This window comes from Sturnira hondurensis, unplaced genomic scaffold (assembly GCF_014824575.4).
Source record: "Sturnira hondurensis isolate 20B ecotype Veracruz unplaced genomic scaffold, ASM1482457v3 Scaffold0018728, whole genome shotgun sequence".
Taxonomy (NCBI): Eukaryota; Metazoa; Chordata; class Mammalia; order Chiroptera; family Phyllostomidae; genus Sturnira; species Sturnira hondurensis.
In genome coordinates, this window is record NW_028091359.1 from 13,107,038 (window position 1) to 13,132,781 (window position 25,744).

At 48.6% G+C, this 25,744-nt stretch overlaps 1 protein-coding gene and 1 long non-coding RNA gene across 2 annotated transcripts in view; one reads left to right on the forward strand and one right to left on the reverse strand.

Annotated features, from left to right (window-relative positions):
- Positions 1-12,943: 12,943 nt before the first annotated feature.
- LOC119003718 (uncharacterized) lies at positions 12,944-21,536 on the reverse strand. The gene is made up of 2 exons (XR_005070010.1): positions 21,388-21,536; positions 12,944-13,850 (listed from the first exon to the last, which is right to left on the reverse strand). It is a non-coding gene; the product is annotated as an uncharacterized LOC119003718 (long non-coding RNA).
- A 648-nt stretch (positions 21,537-22,184) lies between these two features.
- LOC119003581 (acid-sensing ion channel 2-like) overlaps positions 22,185-25,744 on the forward strand; it is an 873,668-nt gene continuing 870,108 nt past the window's right edge. Inside the window, exon 1 of the mRNA XM_037070037.1 lies at positions 22,185-22,981. Coding sequence (XP_036925932.1) covers positions 22,427-22,981 — 555 coding nt within the window. The 5' untranslated portion in view covers positions 22,185-22,426. The remainder of the gene's footprint in view (positions 22,982-25,744) is intronic.

Genomic DNA, 25,744 nt, shown 5'->3' on the forward strand with positions numbered 1-25,744 from the left:
TGGCTGGTGTAGCTCAGTGGATTGAGCTCCGGCCTGCAAACCAGACGATCACAGTTCAATTCCCAGTCAGGGCACATGCCTGGGTTGCAGGCGTAGGGGCCAGTTCCCAGCAGGGGATGCATGAGAAGCAACCATACATTGATGTTTCTCTTCCTCTCTCCTTCCCTTCCCCTCTAAAGATAAATAAATAAAATATTTAAAAAAAATGTACAGCTATGGTATATTTATTGTGTGGTCCTGAGCAAGTCCTCTCTCCTCTCTCTGCTTTGGTGTTCTCTGGAAAATGAGGATACCCACCTGGGTATGCACTGTATTAAAGGCTTTGGAAAGATAATGAATAAAGTGGTGGCCAATGTGGCTCAGTTGGTTGGAGTGCTGTCCCAAACACCAAAATGTTGGGGGTTCGATTCCCAGTCAGGGACATGCCTAGGTTGCGGGTTCAATCCCTTTAGGGCATGTATATGAGGCAACCAATGGATGTTTCTCTCTCACATCGATATATATTTTTCTCTCTCTCTCTCTCTCTCAAATCAATACACATACTTTTAAAAAGATAATGAATGAAGATGTGTGCGTGTAACTTTTGTACCCTGGGATAGAGACAGAAGAAAGAAGGTGTGTTCCGATCAGTTGTGAGTCTCAGACATCAGGGGAAGAGCTGTAGTGGGAGGGGTGAGCTTAGAATTACCTGGAAGGGGCCGTTGAGAGCCCGGAAACCTGGTCCTGGCTTGGATCCTCCAGGCTGGCTCCTGCGGCGGCAAAGCAAACGAAAGGTTTCTCTTCAGTAACCTGGTAGTGGAGACCTGGGATTTCTCACCATATTCAGAAGCCAGACCCTCTGTTTCTTACAATTGTAACAGACACAAGTGAAGGGATGGAGGTGAACTCTAGGCTCAAGCTAAATTCAAAGTCGAAGCTCAGACGTACAGAATTGGTATGTCTGCATGTGTGTTTGTTTCTTGACCACGCCTCTGTTTTGCTGAGGTGTAGGGAAGAATGGCTCTTTTCCACTTAGTGGTTTAAATAAGACGGAGTGCTTCCCCCTCAAGCCTTAGGATTAGAAAATGAGGTGGGAAAGGAAATTATTTTAGAGCAAAGGAAATAGAGTTTGGATACTTATCATCTGTGGGAGGAAGTGGAAGTTGAAACAAAAATGAAGTTCGGGGACTATCCGCTCGTTTACACATTATCTCCGACTCCCCAGTTACATACCTAATTAAGAGTGGGACACTTAGACAAACAGTGCAAACGTCTGAGGAGGGATTTGGGATCAGCACACAGTGTAGGGAGAGGCTCATCCAGGCTTCGGAGAAACAGAAGGTCTCTGAAGGAAGGAAGGTCCCTGCTCTGTCTTTCTGAGCCTGAGCCCTAGCTTCTCTACAGGCATTTCTGATGCCCTCCGGACACTGCTTCAGCTCCCCGGGCCTGTCCCTGAAAGCACTGTGTGTCACAGATGGGCGAGATCTCCAAGGAGGAGAGAGCCGAGGTCAGGGAAAAGGAGTGAGCGGCTCAAGGGCACAGTGGCTGGGAGATCTGGGAGCGTGGTGTCCCCCCATTGGCCTCCCTCACGGTTCCCATTTCAGTCTTGTCCTTTTCAGCACTTCCGTTCTCTCAGATGTGATTCCTTGGTCTTCCTCTGACCTAGGCTTTCCTGTACTCCCTTGTAAAACTAGCCCTGCACTGTTGATAGGTTTGGTAGGACGAGGCTGAGTCTGCCTGGGAAATAAGACACGAGGAGAATTATTTCGTTTACCTGGGTGGGGGTATCCACCACCAGTGAGTAGGTCAAGCACCCCTGTGGGCTCTCTCCGCGCCCATCCACTGAGGCCCCCGTATGAGTTTGCTACCCACCGCAAATGGTTTTGTTTAACCCTCGGGGAACCCCCTTCCTTGTTCCTGCTCCAGTTTCCTGACCTACTTCGGAGTGACTGTCTCGAAAAAGGCAGCAAGCTCAAAGAGGGGAACTGGCTTGCTCTGCGTAGTGGACTTGGGACGGCACTGGGGTGAGAATGTGGTGACCAGTGTGCCAGTTAGAGGATATTGAAAAACCTCAGGGCTGGTTCTGCTATCCAGAGAAACCCTTGACTCCGGGTGCAAAGGGTAATTGGAGAACTTGCTCGTCTTTGCCTGAGGAAGCTGTAGAATCAGCTTCTTCCATTTTTACTTCCTGTTAGAGGCAGCCTTGCCATTTCCATGGCAACTGAGAAGTTTCTTGGGTTTCACTGAACCATTGCTTGGGGAGATAGAGAAACGGTTGGTGGGGTAGCTAGATACAGAGGCTGAGATGTATGAGTCGTCCCATGTTATTCTTACCTCTGGTACGGTCTAACGGGATATCCCCCAAAGCAAGTACAGCATTATAAGGGTAATTTTTCATTTGGTGGCCTCAGGGTCCCAAATGCCAATCCTGAGAGTCAAAACATGCATAAAGTGACTAGAGATCTGCTCTGGAGACACGCTGTGGCTGAGCTTCCTGTCGTGGCTTTGTCCACCCCCAGGAATCCCCTCCTCTCTGCCTGTCACCTTTCTTTCTCCTTTTCTCCCTCTAGCTTCTTCCCCAAGCCGCTGGCAGAGGCCAAGTTTAGTACCAGAGTCAGGGAAGAGGCATACTTCTCTTGTGCTGGACGCTGGAGGGAATGGCACATACACCCTAGAGTACTACTTCCCAGCATGTGACCTTGAGTTTCTTCATCAGTAAAGTAGAGATAATAATAGTTGCTCCTTCTAAGAGCTGTTGTGAAGATTAAATGAGTTAATACGTGTGTCCCTATAGCAGGTCCTGTCATGTAGATGGTCCTGTATAAGTAAGGTGACCTTAGATCCACATGTGTCTAGGACAGGCTCGTTTTATGCTTACTGTACCAGCATCATGAACAGTGCCCTCTTCCCATCTCAAAAGTATTTGGAGTTTGGGTGCTAAATATCAAATATTATATATATACACACACACATCATTAAGTATTTATATATAACACTATACATAAGCCATTTATATTTACATTTATATATATATAGTGTTAGATATTTTGCTATTGGGTGGTGATCCAGTATTTTAAGAATGTACAGGGTTGGATGGCACAGACTAGGAAATGAGATGGGCAGGAGTTTGGCTCCGAAATGTCCACAATGAACCAATTCAGGTTCTTCTACTTATCTTGGGGAACAAAGCATATTCTATTTCACCAAAGTTTGGCTCTTCCCTGTCCACCCTCCTCCCTGACAACAGAGGTTGTCAACAGGGGCGCCGCCCCACAGGGGTCCCACTGGGAGTGTGCATTCGGGAAGCAAGTTTGGAGAGCCCAGCACTGGGGCCTGCTTACTGCTCTGCCTCAGGTCACATCCCTGGGGTTGGGTGCCAGGGTCACCAAGGCCAATAGTGCTGTGTGTTTCTGGATAGAAGAAAGAGTATCCAGAGGTGACCGACCTTCTTTCCCCGCTGGTGGAAGGGCTGGGGTCAGTCTTGGCAGAATGTTTCCACGGGGACCATATATGTGGCCAGAGATCTGCTGGAGTCAGGGCCTTTGACTCCTCTTCCTCACTGAGTCCTTGAAGGCCTCATGTACCTCCAATCATTCTCTATCAGTCTGTCTGTCTATCTGTCTATTCATCTAGCATCATCATCATCTATCATTTCCCTACCTTTGCCATCATCATTAGAAATAGCGTTTGTCTGTCTAATAGCTTGGACCGTGGAGTCAAATCCCAGGTCCCCAACTCACAAGCTATGTAAGTTTGGGCAAGTTCTTTAACTTTTCTGTGCCTGGATTTCCTCATCTAGAAAGTGAGAATGATGCTGTACCTACCCCATAAGGTTGTTGTGAGGATTAAAATCTAATCCTATCACACTCATAGCCTATGCTTGGCACACAGTGAGTGCTATAATAGTTATTGTGGTTGTTAGCCTATTGTTTTCTTGTTAGAGGGGGTTCTGATCTTCTCTAGCCATCCCTTTGGTTATTTTAGTATGATTTTAAATTAAAAGAAACCTGCCCTGGCTGGTGTGGCTCAGTGTACTGAGTGCTGGCCTGTGAGCCAAAGGGTCACCAGTTCGATTCCCAGTCAGGGCACATGCCTGGGTTTTGGGCCTGGTCCCCAGTAGGGGGGCGCATGAGAGGCAGCCACACACTGATGTTTCTCTCCCTCTCTTTCTCCCTCTCTTCCCCTCTCTTTAAAAACAAATAAATAAAATCTTAAAAAATAAGAAACCTACTCAATATTGTTCGGAAGAATACCCTGACCTGCTGAGGCCCAACCAACACTGACATTCACCTTTTTTTTTTACACAGGTGAGGCAGACCAGGGGAAACAGAACTCGGTACAGAAAGCAGTGGGACAGCCTCTACTTCCATTTGGGTCTTGGAGAATGAAACTGGTGAGAATTGCACAGGGTTGGGAATTAGATAGACTGTGGTCTGAATTCTGGAAATTCTGTTTCAACCATGTGAACTTGGATAAAATAGCTCACCTCTGTGAACAGAGGAAATTGCATGGTTGGGGTGAAGACTAATGGGTACAAGAGCTCCCACCAGAATTCCTGGCATGCAGCAGGTACTCCATAAATGTGGATTCCTTATCCCCCTCTTATTACTAGACCATAAGCTCCTTGGGGGAATGGAGGCCACGTTTGTTCATGGTCATACATGCCAGCACTCAGCATGGTGCCTGTAACTGACCGGCCATACAGGGGTTAATAGTCGGGTAACAGAATGAATCGATTTTTCATGCGTTACAATGCCTCCTTACACATAAATATATTAACTTCCTGCTTACTGCATCACGGCTAATCACTGCTAGAGATGAAGACTTTGGGGACTTAATGACTTTTGAAAACCATATTCAAGGTTAAATTATGAGTCAAGCAAGATTCTAAATTGCTGGAAGCAGTTTCCTCATGTTTCAAAGTTGCTCAGCCTCATCTGAGTTATTTACTGAAGCCAGTGAGCCCCGCCCCCTCGCCTTCTCCCCCACACGGCATGGCAGCACCTCGCTGGGTTTCCTTGGGAAGGAAGCAAAGGAGGAGAATACAGGGTAAGGCTGAAGTGCTCCAGGCATTCTGGTTTCAAAGGGAATTAACTAGAAGGGGAGAAGAGGTAGTGTTTGTCCTTGGCTCCAGTCCCTTCACTTCCTAAATTCTACAGTTACCAACAGGGTATGAGGGGTGGGGAGGGGAGACTGACTTAAAAATTGGCCCTACTGCCAGGCCTATCCACAGCCCGGTGGGCTCGTGAGCCTCACCCCCACCTCCCACCCCAAAACCCTATGAAGGGCTGTCTCCTGGTGGGGCGACAGGGGTTGGGAGACAGTGGAGGTGATGAAAATAGTCTTGGTCTGCTCCAGGTGACTGTTCCCTGCATGTGCCTTCATGACCACCTTCTTAGTTGTTCTTGGGCACCTAGGAGGTCTTTGTCTCTCTCGAGGTGTTTCTGATGCGGAGGGATTTGGTTAAGTGAGCAGAGCAGTGCTCTGGGGGTTCTTTGACATTTTCCTGGGGCCCGTGCTTTGTTTGTTGTTTTGCTTTATTTTACATTTTTAAAGACCAAGACTGGGCACCTGGTCATGTACAACTGCAATTGTGTAAGGAAAAAAACCTTGCAGCCCTTCTGTGTGAAGGAAAACGTAGGGGCAAGCATGGAACCCACCTCTTATGAGAGGAGTCTATGTCATGCGGGAAGGTGTTAACAGGGCTTTGTGTGTGTTCTGTTGGAAGACATACTGGGGCTTAGCAGAAGCTGCCTCTCTCCTCTCTCCAGGCCTCTCTCTGGGGCCTGGAGCGGCACAGACTGGTCTGCAAAGGGGTCCTGTAGCCTCGCATGGTGGAATGGGGCTGAGATGAAAACCCTGGTCCTAGAGGCATGAGGGGAGGGAAATCAGCAGAATGGAGAATGTTGGTCCTCCTCAAGCTCACGGGATGGAGAGAAGGGTCCAAGCAAACTGGTCAGGAAGACCTGAGCAGGTCAGGTTGAAGGTCAGTATGTGAGTGAGTCTGGAAGTGTCTTAGCTCCTGGATCTCCTGAATGTGCTTGTGAACTACTAGAACTAAAATCTTGACCTAAGCACAATTCCCCACCATAGTCTGTACAATAATCTAGGCCAGCACCTGTGGGCATGGCCTCACCTACCCTGGAGGTGCAACTCTGGACCTACACTGGGCCATTCTTCAGCAGTGACCTCTTGTGGTGATGAGGAGAAATTGAACTTGCCCGCTGACAGTAAAGAATTGGCACCGGTGTTCAACAGACAGCTAAGGCCCCGGGGTTTCTTGGACAAGTGGTGGGAATGAGGCTGGTGTAAAAGAAAATAACATCAAGAGGGAGAAAGATTCTGGACCTCATGTTGACTAGGGGAAATTGCTTGAGTGATTCATTTCACAACAATAAAAACATGTGACTATAAATGTACCCCAGCCTGGTGAAATAGGCCATCCCAGTACCAAAACTTGTATATCGTGCATGCTTTGCATTTAACTGGATTTCAATACATGTGTGTTGAGCAAATAGAATAAATGGATGGATGGAATTAACACTCACTGAAACTCACACTCTGAGAGAAACTTCAGCTACTTCTTCCATTTTTTCCTCATAACCTGGTAAATAACATCATCCTCATTTCACAGATGAGCCATTCAAAAGTCCAGGTAGAGTAACAAATGGTGGGAACAGTATCTGAGCCCAGAGCTGGCTCCCAATGCCATGCTGGTCCTTGGCCAGATGGACACTGCAGGGGTGTCTGCCGCAGCCTCAGGTACAGGTGGTCAAGAGGAACGTTTGGATGTAATTATAGTTCATGGAGGCCTGGGAATAGAAAGAATGATTTAATTAAAACAAAGTCAAGAAAGGCCTTTACCACGTTAGAAATTCTGGTTTTCTCCTGAGAGTTACGATCCGGTGTGAGAATTACAGTGCTGAAAACCCCAGCTGAACTTTGACCAGTAGCCCCTTTTGGGGGCTAGGGCTGGGGGGTGGGTGGGAAGGAGGAGGGGAATAAAGGAGAGAAAGTAAGTCATAAGATATATGGAGCCAGAGCCAGAAAAAAAAAAGGCACAGTGGTAGAAAAAAAAAAGAGAGGAAAGGAAGAACCTTTTGAAAACAGATACTCTTAGCTTATTCAACTGAAAGAAATATGAAGTGCATATGGGTAATTTTGCAAAGAGACCTGCCCAAATCACATGAGGTTAATTATTTTGACCCGCATTTCCTGCTGCCACACTTGACTGAGGACATCCCAGACTGGAAAGGACGCTACTGCCCTCGATAACATGTTTACAGACACTAATGACCTCTCTGGAGTAAACTCAGGTTCCTGGAGTACAGCTGTAACTCCAGAAGCAAACTGGCATTGCAGTAACAGCTTCCACGTAATTGCTAGTGCTTTCTGGTCTGTTTTGGCCCCAAACAGGGAATTAAGCCTGCCTCTGTCCCTCCCTTCTCTGTCTTCCTCTTCTTCCTCCCTCCCTCCCTCCCTCCCTTCCTTTTTTCTTCTCTTCTCTCTTTCATCAGGGCTTGTGGTCCATCTTGCAGAATCAGAGACTATGTGACTGTTGGAAGCTCATCTCCATGGATGCTCTCAGTAGACCCAGCCGGTGCAGAGGGAGCGGGAATGTTTGCCATGTGCACACTGCACCCAAGAGGGAGCCACATGGGAGTAAATCACCGAGGACTGGAATAAAAGGGTGATGATGTGCTGACGCTTCGTTTCCTTGAGGCCATGCTTTTCTATTTTTCTAAATAGTCTTGGCCCTTTTTGAGATATCAAGCTCTCTGCTAGTCTATGAGGATATAATGCTCCCAATAGGGCATGTTCTGTATCCTCAAAAGGCTTATAGTTCATGGGGCAATGCTCCTATTTGAGAGACAGAGGTAAAGTGACATAATGAGCCCTTCAGACACGATAGGCCTGACTTGTTGCTTTTTGAAGAAATCCTTCCATCTCGGACTGGGTACTTGTTTACATAGAAGACGGTAAGACCTGGAGCACTTTTGGAAAGTCAGGAGCACAGTTGTTTGTTTTAAGGTTCATTCATTAATTCCACAAATATTGATTGAGACTCTCCCATGTGTCAGAGGCTGTTTTAGGTGCTAGAGAACTGGCCTGACTAGGTAGCCCCAAATCCTTACCTTCTAGAAGTTCATATTCCAGTCGGGGAAGCAGACAATATAAGAGAAATAAATAATGTGAGAAACATCAGGGATGTTCCATTGTAAGAAGGGCAGGGCATTGAAAGCATTTTAGATTTTGCCCTGAGATGGGGAAGTCAATAATCCTTCTCCTTGTTTCTCTCATTTTCTGTTCAGACAAATAGAGCCCTGAAGCCTTCTCCATTTTTCCAACTACATTTAACACACCTCAGGAGAAATTCTGATAGACCCACACCCATCCACCGTTTCCTAACGCTCAAAATTCCATCAAAACCTTGAACAAACGAATTCACTTCCATGTCCCTCCTGGGCCTCACCTGCCAGGTGAGCACCACCACACATACTGGTGGGGCTGTTGCGTGTTGAGATAAAACGGATGCGAAAAGGGCTGAAGCCCAGGGAAGGCCTGATCACAATTCCTTCTGAAAGCAAAATATGACTGTTTTATGAAAATCTTTCCAGACTTAAGTAAACATAGGTTTAAATGTGGATCCTTGTGCGATGGATCCTTGTGTGTGGATCCTTGTGGATCCTGTTTGCATAAGGAGGGGGAGCTCGGAATGAGCACTTTCAGGGAGGGATGACCTTCAAGTGGCAGGGGGTAGAAAGGACCCTGTCAGACTGTCCCGCCCCTCTCAGGGGAAAGGCCCCGAGACCCGCTGTGCGAGTTCTCTCCTTGCTCGTGGGACCTGGGTGGAGCCTCGTTTATGATCATTGATGTTGCCCTGCTTATCTGCTGTCACGTGTAAAGCCAGATTTGTGACTACACCCTTCCCATTTTGCATGGGGACAGGGCAAACGGCATGGAGGCTGAGAAAGGTCACAGGTCCATGGGGTGGGTTCCATGTCAGCTGCATCTCCTCTGACCACAGCAGTGATAATAATGAAGATGTCAATAACGGTGCTGTGGTTACCGAGCTCTTCTTAGATACTTGTCAGTCCTTTACACGGTTCGACCCATCGCATCAGTGATGCCCTAAGAGGTGGGTACTGGGACTATTTACAGACAAGGAAAGCAAGGGTTAGGTAAGTTACACAGCGTGCTGCAAGTAACAGAGCTCGTGAGGTGGGTTTAGGGCTGAAACTCATGGCTGTCTGACGACAGCCCCTGAACCCTGGGCCACAGCATGCCACAGTCTCACAAGGCGCCTGGGCAACAGGGTGATTCAGTTGCCCTGGGTTCTTACTGGAAGCTCATTCCCTCACCTGCAGCGGGACCACGAGCAGTTTACTTAACATCTTTAAGTCTTGGTCTCCTTGACTTTAAAGGGGCAGAATACCCTCACAGGAAGAAATGAGATCTTGGCTCCCAGTACATGTGGATCCCCTTCCCTCTGTGGAAATTCAATCTGTGCAGAAACTTACCAGGACTTTGCAATGTCAGTGGGAATTCAGCCCACAGACCCGCTTCATACACAGACATCAAGTATGTGGTTACTTTGGGATTGGGATTGTCCATCAAAGCACTTGAATGTTGGCATTATTTTAATCAACAACTGCAAGCTCTATTGGATTTTAACTCCTCCTCAGAGGACCACAGGTATTGTTACTTTAAGCGAAGATTGAATGTTTTGGTTTCAGGTGGCAGCCTCAGAATGTTTTCCCAGCAAAATTAATTAAATGCACCCAACGCTCTCCATGTAACTTCCCGTCTTCCACACAGTTAGGCTTGTAATTTCATGTGCTCTCTCTTGATCTATTTTTACATCATCGCATAATAATTTATCCCCTAAATATATCCATCATCCCGGATTGCATTTATTTTTTATTAAGTCTCTTGCCTGCCTCTTGTAGTTTAATTGGTGTTTACCGTACTCGCTGAGTAGCTGAGGGCACAGAATTACAAGACCTGGGTCTAAGCCTGGACTCTGGTGGCTTGGCTGCCCTGTACCTGGGGCAGTTCTCCCCTGTCAACCCGGGTCTCAGTGTGCTCATTCATAAAATGGGAGCCAGACCAGGCTCAGCTTGCAGCTAAACCAGAGGTTAGGTTTGCTGGATGACTTCCTCCACCAGCGAAATGATGCCTCTTGCTTATTGGTGTTCTCCCACATTGCTGCATCGGAGTGCCCAGACCAAATTAAAAGACAATAAAACCTCACTACCTGGCATGTATAATCAGAACCAGAAAAAGGAAATATTATACATATACATATACATATATATGTATATATATATTTTTACATACAGAGATAGAAGGTCAAGACATTTACCTCATTCTCGCTCCTTTCACAATAAGCTCTTGGAAACCCCACCACTGGTGGCTTTTCTGTGGCCCTGGTGGGTGACACACACAAGACACATAGGGTCTGGAAGGACCACCCTATGATGTGGTCCTCAGGGTGGAAGGACCACCCTGAGCTCGCGCTCAGACCGAGTCCGCCAGCTTCCTTCCAGCTCCGGCTCCCACTCACCCCTCCCTGTCGCTCTCTTCCCTCTTCCCTCTCCCCAGCCCTCATTGATTTCTTTTTCCCTGGAGCCAGCTCTTCTTGTCACGGCCAGCCGATGTGGCACTGTCACAGCGCTGCGACGCTTCTGTGGGGAAGCCTGATTCGAACAAAGGCCGAATGGAAATACCACGAAACCTGGAGGTAGGAAACCAGGAGCTGAGCCCCAGACTCTCCTGCTGTCTTCTCAGGGTCTGCCAGATCTCTGAGCCTCCCTGTCTCCTTTCCTGTCACGGACACACAACCCCTCTTCTGCTCACAGAAATCGAATGGGGTCGTGTTTCCCATTAAGTGTGCGATGGGTGTGATGATCGTGCCTCGCTTGTGAGATGAACAGCACAGGGGCCATGCTTTATGTCCCTTGCTTGTCCTCTTGTAGAGCCCACCTCGGGACTGGACACATCAAAACTTGTGTCGTGAATTTCGACGAGAATGTGTATTGATGCAGAAAAAAAGAAGGCCGTGATCATAAACGTAAATGCATTGCTCCGTTTCTCCTAGCCCTGTTTTCCACTTTCTTATTCCTATTTCATTACTTTTATCTCACGTTGTTTTATGAAAGCTAGAGAGTAACACATTGAATTAAAATGAATACAGGAGATACAGTAAAGTCACCAAATGCAAATAAGTACACAAGTGAAGGGTACGCCTACCCATACATGCTGAGGCATTTTTTAAAGGGACAGGTGGATGAATAGGGAGGGGAGGGCACTGATATAAGAAGGTGGGTGGGTGGGTGGGCGAGACAGGGTTAATGAGTCGAAGAGCTTGCGAAATAAGCTAAGAGATCAAAGGATGATAAAAAAGCCACAACTTGTTCCTCAAGATCAGTCATTGTAACCACCAGGGGGAGAGGCGGTTCCACTCAAAAGCAGGGCAGACCAGGTTCTTGGGCACTGTTTTTCTTTCACTGGTGTTCTTCTGTGGTGTGCTAGCACACCTATGGCCCAGGTGTTGCTAATAAAGTTTTTGTTGAAAGCCTGTCTATGGCTTATTGACTTCAGGGCCTTTTTGTTTCTTTGTCCTAAATGTGGAGTCACTGTTTCCGGGGATCGAGACAGAGAGAAAGCAAACAGTGATGGTTTCTTTCTTCTGTTTCCTTCCCCAGGGAAAGAGAGACATAGGAGACTGGAAGAGGATGCATGAAGACAAGGTGAGCCCTGGCTGGTGTGGCTCAGTGGACTGAGGGCTGGCCTGAGAATCAAAAGGTCGCTGGTTCGATTCCTGGTCAGGGCACACGTCTGGATTGCGGGCCACCCATTGAGAATGTGCAAGCATACATTGATGTTTCTCTCGTACATCAATATTTCTCTCCCTCTCTTTCTCCTTCCCTTCTCCTTTCTCTAAAAATAAATAAAAATAAAACATTAAAGGAAAGAAGATGAGATAAAGAATATTTAGAGAAAAGAAACATAATGCAGAGAGTTCAGGCAGGAGAAAGGTGGGGTGGGGTGCAGTGGACTTTCACAGCCCTGAGGAGAAGGGAAATGACATGAAATCAAAGCAGAAACCAAGGCTTCCGAGCCCTGGGAACTTCGTTTCACCCGTGGTGTACATTAGAACCAGGCCTGTTCCATTTAGATAACAAGACTCTTATGTCTTTATAAACAGAGGGGCTGGTTTAAAGGCCTTCAGGGTCAGGTGCAGTCCAAAAGTGTGTCCTCAGCTTACCTGGGAGGTCAGTCCATATGGGACTAAGGGACTGTAAGTAAATGTGTCTCATTGAAAGCAAACAAAACAAGAGCAAGTTAGAAACCACTGATTTTGTACAAAGGGGCAAGTCCTCATAGCACAAACTAAATTTTGGTTATCAAGAAATGTATGGACAGTAAGGTAGAGTTTGGAGGTCCTCTTATGAATTGACATACTATTTCACACCGGCAAGCATTTATTCAACATTTACTGTTTATTTCCTGATGTCATCATTAGCCTATTGGATTAAGAAAGTAGAGGGAAGTTTGTCTGCGAAGTGTCAAGGTCAGCTAGCCATTTAAAGTCAAGGGGGCTAAAGATGGAATGACCCTTTAATTGTGTATAAGCAGCGCTTAGTTCATATTCCCATCCATACCCATGATTTTGTAGATGATGAAGGAGAACTTCGTCCTGAGCTCCGAAGTCAGGCTTTTCCGGTCAGGTAACCTGGACTGAGATTCTCCAGGTGCACAGTGCCCCCTGCTGGGTGCACCGACTCTGGCTCCACTAAGGCCGTCCCCAGGTGCTGGGGGAATAGCAGACAGGATTAGGTGACCCGGGGTGCCCCTCACCTTCCTCAGGAACTGGGCTCAGGGTAGGGCCCAGGTTCCTCAGGGTCAGAAAAGGGTCTTCATTCTTGTGCCCCAGAGAAGCAGTCTGAGCATCAGAAACAAGCAAGTCCAGCCAGTGTTCATTTATTCATGAATTCTTAGACTGCTGAGCACCTCCCATGCGCTCCAAGCTGGGCTACAGTCGCCAATAAGACAGGTAGGGTTTCTGCGTCCCTGGAACGAGTGTCAGGTGGGAACAGGGGTAGAGGTTGGGGGCCTTTATTCCAGTAGGAACAACAGATAAGTCACAGGGAGGTGAAAAGAATTTCATAAAATGACTAGTAATGAGAAGGAAAGGAAACATGTGATGGGACAATGGATGGGGTGGAGGGTGGAGTTAGGAAAGCCGGCCAAGGCCTCCCTGAGTAGACAACAAATAAGAAGCCAGCCATGGGGGAAATCATTCCAGGCAGGCAGAGGGAAATGTAAGTATCAAACTCCAGAAACCGGCCTGGGGTGCCTGAGAGGCAGTAGGAGCTCCTGATGCACGGCTGCTTCCAGGTGGAGGGCCCTTTCTGCCCTCCATAACCCTTTGAAAGAAGAGGGCCTTCCAGGCCCAGCCCCGGGGAATGGGATTCAGTGGAGCACAGTAGGTAAGAGGGGGAGTGGAGCAGGAATCTGCAGGTTTAACAAGTGTTGGTAATTCAAATTCACGGGGCACTCTGCTCCAGCAGATGGTGACATAGGGTTAATGAGCAGAATCCCAAATTCTAATTTTTGTCCCATTAAGGATTTGGTCATTTATGTGTTTATGATTTGGTCAAGGCTCGAGTCAAATTGTAGGGGACAGAAAGCTGGTGCAGGTGGAAGCCTCAGCAATTATTTAGCATAAACAAGGAAACAGCACAGAGATGTTACATGGTTTTCTGAAGGCCACGCAGCAAATTCAGTCCATGTCCGGACTCAGAGCAACTGGCAGCTGAGCCACCAAAGTCCACTTCGTGTGGTCTGGCTTCTCTAGTTTTCTCCTGAAAAAAAAAAACAACAACAACAACTATAAATAAAATCTCAATGAGGTATGCATTAAGTGCCCAGCTTTGCTTAATGCTCCTCCCTGGTATACCCTTCAAGACAAATTATTTGCTAAGTGTACATGGAGGTAATTAAATGGGAATGGTTGTTGTATGAGGTGTTTATTATAAACCAACCAACAGCAGGGAATACTTTGGTTTATAATTGTTGATTTTTAACTCTCTTTATGGCAATGACAAGCCAGGAGGAAAATTGTAATATATTGAAGCCCCTCTGAGTTGGAAGTGATAATGTCATCTGTATGTTAGAAAAGAATGTGTCTCTCTCTCTTGTTTTTTTTTTTCCTTTTTTTAATCAGGGAGCGATGGTGGCAGCACCCTGCATCTGGCACACGTTAAGTAGCAAATTAGCATTAGAGCTGATTGTAGACCTCGGCTTCCCAACCTTCCTATTTGGAGAAGGAAGGAGGCTGCACTTGGTGGTTCTCACAGTCTATGGTCTACGGGGCTCCAGGCTCCAGACAACCCCGGGTGCTCCAGAGTCAATCCCTGCATCTCAGAAAAGCAGTTTCTGTGTCAGAGAAAGTGAATTTGCCCGTGTGTGTTCATTTATTCATTTATAAGTGAACAAATTTATCAGAGCAAAACCCGGGCACATTGTCTAATAGGGGGTTAAATGGCCTGATTTGCAAATTAATTTATCTGGAAAGTCCTTTCATGTTTAGTTGTATACTTGGCATTCTGCCTTCATCAAAAGACCACAGGTACACACAATGAGGGCAGGACCCGAAAGTCTGGGCCCAGTGGACCCAATCGAAGCCCAGTCTCCCTGCCTCCTACACATGCCCACAGCGCAGAGCAAATAGGTATTGTAAATCTGACTGCAGAGGGGAACGTTTCGTCAACTGAATACCACAAAAGCATTTCTGAGGGTCCTGGGAAATCTGATGTTTATATATAAGCCATACTGCTAATTGTTTTTCTACCTCTGGAGGGTACTGCCAAAATTAATTTGTAAAATAGCTCTAATTGGCTTAAAGACAAACAAGCTATAAAATCAACTGTGTACTTATGTAAAACTAAAAGTTAATTTTCTTGGACTAAGTGTCTATTCTTGATAAGATTGTGAGAGGTTCTTCTTTACCTTTTCAGTAATCTGCCTAGAAGAACAACGGTTCTGTGCTTTTTCAAGGAAGTTTCCTCTGCTTCGTGTGGTCTTTACCAGGTCTTGATTACTTAAGAAAACTGTGTCTTCTTCATTAAAAGAGCCAAGCTTCTTCCTTTCTTCTTTTCCTTTTCTCTCTTCTTCTCCTTCTCCGTCTTCTTTACAACTATGTAACTGTCTGTGTTTGCCTTTAAAGCCTTTTGTCACTTTGGTTTAAATGGATAATGTACTGCTTCACAGTGACTTAGAGTCCTATTTAATACTGTATTTTAAAGCCTTTTGATATATTTGACAAACTCTCCCCAAATCAAATTCTAAATGAATTCATGTTGACCTTGAACTAATTTTGGGATATTCCAGAGGGCACCTGGAACATCTCAAAAGATATATTCTCTCTCCATATAAAAGAGAGATATTAAACTAAGTGGGCTTATTTGATATGCTAAATTACATAGGAAACACTGTCAGATCAATGATGCTACATTTTCTTTAGGGTATATTTGTATAAAATTCCTAGAAATCTGGTATGTTCTGATATAATGTTATTGGTCTTAATTTAAAAATATATAACACAGGAATAACCAGATTTCCTTGTCAACAGCCTTACAAGGAACTCTTATGAGATCTTTGACAATGACCATTTTTAAGTCTTTTGTCATTTGCAGAGAGTTACTGTTTTACTCTGGTGCTTTTGCAAAAGTTCCTACGAAAGGGCTTGTCTTCAAGGAGATTCCTGGCTAGACTCTGACAAGTACAGGCTTCTGAGAACTAAGATAAATCTGCCTTCGAGAGGGCGGGCAGTAATGGACCTTCCAAGGGCTTTCCCTCGGCTACCTGCAGTTCCACAATATGTGGTAACATGGTAGGTTGAGACCCACCCCCCCACCGGCCACCTTTCTCCACATCAGTAAAACAGGCCCATTACTTTGATGTTATAATGTTGACCCGTGAAGACTTGCCTCTGCTCTAGGACACTCTGCAGACTTCACTGGAACATCTGCAAGAGGAATCCAAACACCAATGTGGTTTTGGGAGTCATTCGGCCGGGTGAGATGCACACTGTCCCAGAGGCTGTGACTGATAAAGTGCAAGTCCATCCAACAGCTAAGACCGTGAAAGAGGTGCAAAGGATTTGGGGGTTGTGGAGGCCTTTTGTTCCCCATCTGGCACAGTGCCTCCATTGCTATGCTGTCTGGTCAAGAAGGGGCACGTGGGGGACTGGGACTCAGAGCAGCAGGTAGCCTTTGAGAAGACGAAAATACTAATGAACCAGGTTAAAGCTCTGGGCATCTCCCAGGCATGGCTACCATTTGAGTTAGATGTGCCTGTGACTGCAGAGGGTATGGGTTGTGCTCTGTGGCAGAAACAACAGGAGTCTCCCCAGGACTTTGGTGCCAGCTCTGGAAGCGGGCAGAAACCTATAAACTCCCAGAGAGCAGTGACTCCTAGCCATGTATACAGTGTTCCTCCAGGTTGAGCCTCTTGAAAAGGAATAGCATATCATGGCAAGAACTTGACTTCCTAGCAAGGGCTGGATGGGGACTATGTCTCATTGACCCACCTCTGCCCTGGCTCACACTCCCCCTTTGACTAACAGCACGCCCGTTTGCAGCAGAGGAGCACCCTGCCCACCAGCCCTCTGTCCTAAGAGACGCAGGTGCCCCTAGGCCCTGAAGAGCAGGGGTGTCAAACTCATTTTCACGGGGGGCCACATCAGCCTTGCGGTTGGCTTCAAAGGGTCGAAATAATTTAGGACTGTAGAAATGTAACTACTCCTTAACTGTTAAGGAATTGAAATTATATCTGGCCCTTTGAAGGCAACTGCAAGGCTGATGTGGCCCCCGGGGAACATGAGTTTGACACCCTTGCTGTATGTAGAGTATGCAGACACTCCAAATGTCCCCACCCCTATTTCTGTGGCGGCCCCTGTGGCCTGTAGAGAGGGAGGAGGGGAAATTCCCACTGACATCTGGTAAATAGATACATGGAAGCAAGAATAAACTAGTTGGCTGAACTCAGGGAGGTTTGGCTGGGGATCACTTATGAGCCCTGGCCATTAACCCTTTGCACGGACAGCTGGGCTGTTCTAAAGAGATTAACCTGTGGCTCGGACAATGGAAAGCCAAGGCTTGGATGACCATAAGTAAGCCCTGGAAAAGTCAGGATAGACGGAAAGACTTTTGGGTTTGTCTGCAAGAGAAGTTCTAAGTGTCTTCCATGTTCTGGCTCCTAACGCTCTGACACCCACTGTCCATCAGGAAGCCCAGCTCTGAGCCCTAACCGACCCTTCAGGAGATAATAGCAGATTGCATACATAGAAAGACTGCCCACTGCAGCGCGTGGGTGGGATGGCATATTGCCAAAGGTGCCAGAGTGCCCTTGAAATACAGTGACTTGTTTAATGCACTAAAAACAGATCCTGTGTGTTCTAAACAATGCCCAAAGCAAAGGACTTTGGGGCCGTCCACTGGAGCTCCCAGCTGTGAGAGATTAGCAAATTGATTACATGGGCCTAGTCCCTTCAAGTGAGGGTTCTAAATGTGCCTTGGTTAGTGTGGACCCTGTGTGTGGTCTGATCTAAGCCTTTCCCTGCTGCTGTGCAAACCAGCCTATCACCATTATGGGGTCAGAGAAGCTGAGTACCATCCGTGGATACCCAAGTTGAATAGACAGTGGTTGGGGGTCACATTTCAAAGGTCATAGTGCACGAGACTGGGAAAAAGAATATGACATTGAATGGAGGTTCCTTCTCCCCTAAAACCCGTAAGCAGCATGGTGAGTGGGAAGGAGAAAATGGAATATTAAAGCAACAGACTAAATAACACAGGTATAACCACTTTGGCCAGGTAGAGCCTGAGAAAGAAGATACCTACCAAGAAAGACTCCTGGTGGCTAACTGGGCTGAAATTTAAAAATAGAGCCTAGCAGCCATTTTCAAACATCTCTCACAGAAACCAAGCTTTGGTGGAAAGACTGCACTGTGTTCCTGTCCTCTGAACCAACTCTTACAAAGTTTTTGGAACCGCATTTCAACCAATAGGACTGAGATTTTCCTCATCCAATCAGAGCTGTGCCACCATATCCTAATTTGTGTATTTTCACTGACTGATCAGAGTGGCTCCACTCCAACCAATCAGGGTGGTGCTTTTGGGACCTGTAACACTTTGGAGTCCTCATTTGCATGAGGACAGACCAATCAGGAATCAGGGACAGGGATTTCTTGCTACATAAATCAGCTCCCCCACTGGCTTAGGGAGTGCAACTTTCCCCTTTCAGGGAATGTGTCTGTGTGGATTGGAATGGCCAGACCTGAGCAGGGAAGAGCTGAGGAGAGACCCCTAGCCATCTAGCCTGAGAGGGGCTCTGCCCGAGGGTTGTTGCACTGCCTAGCCATTCCACAGTTGTGCTAGTTCACGATGGAGCTGTTCCACAGGTGTGATGTATTACAATCAACTTGTTGGTGCTTAAGTTTCCTCCTTCACCACACCCCCAAATTGTGGATTCCCGTTGGACTTGAATTGGCGCCAATGACTGACAGGTGGACTCAATTACTGTACTAGGCTTAAAACGTTTGATCAACCAGTAGAGCTTGTTGCCTCATATGCTGGGCTGGGGATGCATGCTGAGACACCCAGCGCCATAAAGGTATGGCAGTTGTGGGAAACAGCCATTGTCCCGTCTATCACTGTGGATCAACATGCTATGTTGCTGAGAACACCACCCACCAGCACACCTGAGAGAGCCACTATGTACTAGAATTTGCAATGGGACGTCCACCGGCATGGGTGAGTTACTTGGTACCCCTGGGTGAGGGGGAGCTACTCAGTCTCTACCGGGATCCGCTGTCCTGTTGCAAACTGGAATGCTTTGTACTTGGAATGGAACCCTGACCCTTAAAAGAGGAGAGAAAGAGAGGGTACTGACCATGCATCTCCTACCCCCAGTCCATATCCTCCCTCCTGACAGTGCTGCCGCCCTGGTATTATGTACGGTATGCACAACCAGGTCAAGTTCCTGAAGCTGCCAACCTCCCTGTCCTCAAGGCCAAGGTGGGCACTCTTTTTCCCACTATTGCAGTCGTTTGGCCACTGTCTTCCCCCTCCATTGGCCTGGAGGACATTATAACACACATAAAAGCTCTGGCTGAATTCACCCAGCAAGCCTTAAATGACAGCTGGCAAAGCCTGTCTTTACTGAATGCTGACATGTCCCTGAGAAAAGCTGTCCTTCGAAACAAGATGGCCTTGGACATTGTTATTGCCTTGCAAGGAGGCACCGGTGCCATCATCCAAACAGATGTTGTGTATTTGTACCTGATGAACTGGTTAATGTTATCTTCAGTAGGTCACATGAGGACACAAGTGAAAGCCCTAATTGATCTGACCCCTGACCTAGGAGACTTAACTCGTCAGTGGTTCAGATTATGGAGCTTTCTCTGGAGAAATTGTTATTTATTTGGGGAATCATTACCTTAACCAGCATTTTTCTCTTTAATGTGCCTACACTGGTGCTGTGCAATCTGCCTCCAATGCAGCCAGATAACTGTCAAAAATGAGCCATCTCCATGCCATTGGAACCCCATGGGCGCACACTGCAGAAGAGGGGGTCATGTGAGATTGTCAGCGCTGTCACAGGGGATGGAGGGTTGGAGGTCGCCCCTTGGATATGTCTGTTGACCGCAGAACTGGCCTGGGCAACCAGAGGCTCCTCTCTCCTTCCCTTGGCCTTAAAATGTACATTCCACTTGCCTTCCCCACTCTAGCAGCTGCCCAAAGGACACAGCCTTGGGGGGGTGAGGTGCTGTTGAGAGCATCTGGACGACTGAGCCCAGTTAAAGCCTCTATATCACCTTTGAAGATTCTGGCAGGCAGTTGTGTGTGTACCGGGGAAAGTGGGGTAGAAAGGCTTGCCCCCTCCCTACATTTGGGAAGGAACGGGTTGGATCTGCTTTGTGAAGCTGTGTTTTAAAGGCAAATGTGCCTCCGAGTTCAAGTCCCAGCTCTGGCATTTACTGGCTTGTAACTGGGCCGGGGCATTTTCCTTCTGTGAACCTGCTTCTCATCTGTAGATGAGGAGTAACAACACACACCTGTCAAGATGGGCCAGGGGTAAGGGAGATGACAAGGTGCACTCACACAGGTCCTGACATACGATACATTCTTAGTTTTTGCACCCATTTTGCAACCTTGGTGCCCTACAGGCAGGGTCTGGGACCTCTGGAATGACACATCCATGATGCTGGCTAGCTTCTGTCATTGGTGTTTAATGTTTCTGCTTTTTGAGCGCCCAGATCAATAAACCACTGACTTAATGTCACGTGTTGCCTCAGAGTACATCCGGACACTGTTCTCAGGTTGGACCTGGTTTAGCAAGAGGGGAGATGGGATAGAGAACTAATTCAGGGCAGATACCTACCAGGAGGGACATTCCCTAAGCTGCCTCCTTCACCACCCTGTTCTAAGGAGCATTATTGGAACTTGGCATGCCCTGGGGACACCAGGTCAGCTCTGTAAGGCTTGTCCCTGTCACTTTGCCCCAGCTAGGCAGTGGGCATTGGGCTGGCCACCTGGAACTTTCTGTTCCTTAACTCCTGAGAAAGATTTAGCACCACGGATTGCATAGGTTTCAGTCATTTGATTTCTGGCCCTGGCAAGCCACACCCACCTGCTAGCAGGGGCTGACATCCAGTGGATTTTCAGGAAAAAGATAGGTAGGTGGCTGGGAGCTCAATCCTTTGCTCCCACCTATGGCTCCAGCTGTGCTTCCATCTGGCGTATTCTGGGGCAGAACACACACACACACACACACACACACACGTGCACATACAAACGCACGCGCACACACCNTCTGGCCCTGGCAAGCCACACCCACCTGCTAGCAGGGGCTGACATCCAGTGGATTTTCAGGAAAAAGATAGGTAGGTGGCTGGGAGCTCAATCCTTTGCTCCCACCTATGGCTCCAGCTGTGCTTCCATCTGGCGTATTCTGGGGCAGAACACACACACACACACACACACACACACACACGTGCACATACAAACGCACGCGCACACTCCCAAAGGGAATGCAGCCAGCCCTAACTGGAACCCGGGCTGCCTTTCATTTTCAGCCCGAATCTCCTGCCGGCTCTGCCAGGGTGGGGGCTACTTGTTGCTCTTGGGGGCTCCGAGGGGCGCCTGGCTTTCCTGTTTCAGGAGGGGCTCCTGCTCCCTGGCATGTCCCCTCCCCCCCCACCCCCCTCCCCGCATTGGCTTTTAGATTGCGCCTTTTCCTTCCCCCTTTTCAACCACCTCCCGTCTGGAAAGCCCAGGCTAAGCCTGGCCCGGGAGCAGACACTGGTGCAAAGGAATGCTGCCTGCACCCGCATACCTGGCTCCTGGGAGTTTATGAAGTGTCTTTCTGCCATCGTGGGGGCGGGGTGTCACGTCCTCACTCCAGCGCTGGTTTTCCACCTTCAGGGAGAAGCCCACCCCATTAGCTCCCTGCAAAAAAAGGCTACGAAGAAACTTTCGCCGGGTCCCCAGCCCCCACCAGACCTCGCCCCCACCCGCCCCGCGGCGCCCTTCCCCCCAGCAGCCTGGTGGAGGAGGGGTGAGAGAGGCCAGCTTGCTCTTCTCTATCAGGGTCTCGCTTTTCTTCTGGGCGGCGGGGAGAGATGAGTCCCGGTCCGAGCCCCCGGCTTGTAGCCTCCCGGTCAGTCCTTGCCTCTCCGCAGACGCGCGCTGTTTCCTCTCCGAGGCGCTAGCCGGGGCTGCTGGCGTTTGGAATTTTGCCCAAAAAAGGGGGCCTGGAGGAGGAGGAGGAGAAGAAGAAGAAGAGGGACGGAGGCCGGCAGCGAGAAACGGAATCCGGAGTCCAAAACAGTGCGGGGGAGAGGACCGGAGCGGCAGCGTCAGTGACGGCTCTGAAGGCTTGGCCCTGCGCCGCCCGCCCGCAGTGCATCAGCGTGGCCGCCCTGACGTCCCCGGGATGGTTAACACGGGGCATTATGCACTGGTTAACAGGCTCCGAGCTGCTCAGCGACTTGTTTTAAGCATTTTCTCCCTCGCTCTCGCTTTTAATCTTGTCTCTAGTGGCGTGTGTAGGGGGGAGGACTTTATTTCCATTGGCTAAGCTCTCCCTTCCCACCCACATCTCTTCCACATCACCTTGGTGTCTCCCTAAATAAAACCAGCCCTCCTTATCGCCTGGAAAAAATCAGGAGCTAGAGTTTGAATGGGTTTTATATAAACACTCACCCCTGTCAGCTTGCGGTGGGGCTCTCAGGATAAACTCACCGCGCCTGGCCTGAGGCTCATCTTGGGTTCTCTGCCTTGAACGTCAAGGTTTAAGCTGAGCTCGAGGACTGGGAACTCTTCTCTGAAATCTGATCAACCTGAAGCCAGTTACCGAACTGCACAGGGTCCCCATGGACCTCAAGGAGAGCCCCAGCGAGGGCAGCCTGCAGCCCTCTAGCCTCCAGATCTTTGCCAACACCTCCACCCTCCACGGCATCCGCCACATCTTCGTGTACGGGCCACTGACCATCCGGCGTGTGCTCTGGGCTGTGGCCTTTGTGGGCTCCCTGGGCCTGCTGCTGGTGGAGAGTTCTGAGAGGGTGTCCTACTACTTCTCCTACCAGCATGTCACCAAGGTGGACGAGGTGGTGGCCCAAAGCCTGGTCTTCCCAGCTGTGACCCTTTGCAACCTCAATGGCTTCCGGTTTTCCAGGCTCACCACCAATGACCTGTACCATGCTGGGGAGCTGCTGGCCCTGCTGGACGTCAACCTGCAGATCCCGGATCCACACCTGGCTGACCCCACAGTGCTGGAGGCCCTGAGGCAGAAGGCCAACTTCAAACACTACAAACCCAAGCAGTTCAGCATGCTGGAGTTCCTGCATCGCGTAGGCCATGACCTGAAGGATATGATGCTCTACTGCAAGTTCAAAGGGCAGGAGTGCGGCCACCAGGACTTCACCACAGTGAGTACTTGGTTTTCAGCTTACTCTTGTGCTTGGTCCTGTTGAGAAGTGCCATGCTGGTGGTCTCTTGCTTGGTTTGGGGGTCTCCCTGTGCTTTGGAGAAGGAGAGAGAGTTGTGCCTCAGTTGAAGGCCAAGAGGATAGTTGGCCAGAGCTGTTGGAACTGGAGAAATGTGCCTGCTGGGAGGGGGCACTGTTGTCCGGTCAGATGGCAGGTGGGTGTGAAAAGGGAGCTTGCCGTGGGGTTCACTTCTCCAGATGTGCTGCTTTGGCCTCCTCCCCACCAGAGAGAGGAGGCCTGATTTGTCTGTTGTCCGGGGCATTTGGTGTCTGAGCTATGTGATTGGAACAGCTTGTCATTGACGAGGTGGCATTTTCTCTCTCTCTCTCTCTCTCTCTGCTCGGAAGTGCTATCAGGCACTGCATCTCGTGGGCTGGGCTGGAGCTAAAACCCGCCAGAGAAGGGGGTGTGGGGCCCCAGGCAGCCTTGGTGGTTCCAGTGGCTTTGGGATCTTGCTGGAGCAGGTGATGCTGCAAAGGTGTGGAAGTCTCTTTGCTTCCTTTTCTTGTGTGGATTTTGAGCTCCGTGTGGGGAGAGGAGAGGCTGGAAACCCCAGGTCTCCATTGGCCTTGTGGCAGATTGAAAGCAAAGAGATGTGCAGGGTGCTTCGGCCAAAGAGGAGGGTCCAGGCGGAGGCCTGTGTGTAGGATGGTCAGTGACATGGCTGTGAGGTTGAAGTGGTCCAGGCTGGCTTGTCTGGGAGCTCCAGCTTGAAATGGAAAGGCTCAGTTTTCTCTATGTACAATTGCTTAACAATGTGGATGCAAGAGGGGTGATGTGGAGAGGGGTGAGCAGCTGTGGGATGGGGAAGCCTGGAGAAGGAGTGTGGAGCTGAGTAAAGAGGCAGAGCTGAGGGCATGTGGCTCACATTCAGGCTGGGGCTTCCTGGAGGGGCAAAGAGAGAAAGGAGAGGGAGGTGTTGCTGCTAGGGTCCTCTGGGTGCCCAATTAGTGGGCTGCTAGGCATAACCTGGCATAACAGGTCAGACTGCAGCTGCAGACAAGTCTTTGCTTCTAGGCAAGTCTGGGGCATCAGGGTCTGTGGGACCCTCCAGAAGCCCCAGTGTGGCTGCTTCTCCTGTTGCTGCCTTAGGGAAAATGGAGAGCTTTGAAGTCTCAGAACCTTGAGTCAAATTGTCATTGTAAGTTTGGGATGGCAGGTTTAGCAGTTGCAAAGGGACTGTCTTCAGCAATAGTCTGGAACCCTCTGCCTAGTAAAGACCTACCCTACCTTTCCTGTGGTACACCCATTCTCCATCTGCTCTCAGATTCACTGCTTACCAGCCTCTTGATCTGAGTTTTTTTTTTAAATGTTACAACCAGTCTCTGCCCACAGCCTCTATGCCTGCTCTTGGCTGTCTGTGATTCTGGAAAAGCTCAGAGTGCCAGGGGGCACAGCCTCTCACATCCTTTAGAGCTCTGTTTCCTGGTGGAGCTGTTTTGTGGTGTCTGCTTTAAACATAATGGGGGTGTGGAGGAAAGCATAGCAAAATCAGTAGTAGTGTGTACTAAAGAAGGGAGTCCGAGCTGGGAGGTGGGACCAGTAGTACTGAAAGCCCTTCTAAATAAAGCAAGCAGGATCCTAAAACACGTCACGCACAAATGATGTATTAGTTGGTTTGGGGAGAGATGGGGGAAAATGCCTCATTCTGGAGGCTGCAACCATCCCTGTATTCCAGCCCATTCTTTCTAGTGCCGTAGCAACACTCCGCTTCACCACTGCACCATGCAGCTTGAAGTGCACTCAGCTGTTCCTCTGTCTGCCTGAACCCACATGCAACACAGATAGCAGAGAGAGAGTGGCACAGAGACATACTATAGTCAGTGGCAGACCCTGGACAGAGTTCTCAAGCATTCTCATAAGCACTGTTCAACTAATGGCTTTCTCTCAATTCACGACCAAGTTCCAATTCAACGTAAAGGTTCTTTGACCTCCGGCTGCATTTGAACCCATCATTTGAGTTGCTGGGTTCCCAAGAAGCTAAAGATCGGCTTTTAGAGCCTTACCTGAGCCTTGACCTCTCCACGATGTCTCTCAAATAGGGGAGTTGCCTGTGGATAAGGTTTATTACTCAGTGAAATGTCATTGTCTGCCATCCTTACCGAGTCCCTTTTCGGACTGACCCTCAATGTCTGAACTACCCCAGGACTGAAAAGGGAATGAGCTTCAGGGCTGGATCTTTAAGTTGTTCAGGGAGTCTCAAAAAGGGCACACACTTCAGGAAACCTGGAGGAGCCCTCACATGGGAGGCTGGTCTTTTTCACTCGATCACAATGAGCAGCGATATTGAGTCCCTCTGCAAGAGGGAACATGATGCCAAAGTTTGTTCCAAGACTTTGCACTGAGGAGTCCTTCCCATTCCCCCTTGTCTTCCTGTCCCTTTTGGCCTGGGGGATAGGTATGCTTATTCTTGGGCTCCCACACTGTACGGGAGCAGAGAGCCTTGCAGGTAGTTGTTGAAGTGGGTTCACTGGCCTCTCTGTCTTTCATTCCCTTTGCTGCACATCCCTCTCCACTTGACTTCTTTACTAATCTGGATGGCTTCTATCTCTAAGTACTGTGGCTGACTTATTAGAGAGGTTCAGTATAGGGGAGGGGATGTCACAGGTGGATTCCTTTTTCCATTTGTTTGTTTGTTTTTCCTGTGGAGCACATTTAATGCCATCTCCAGGGCTAATACTTTCACACAAGCTTTCTTATTTC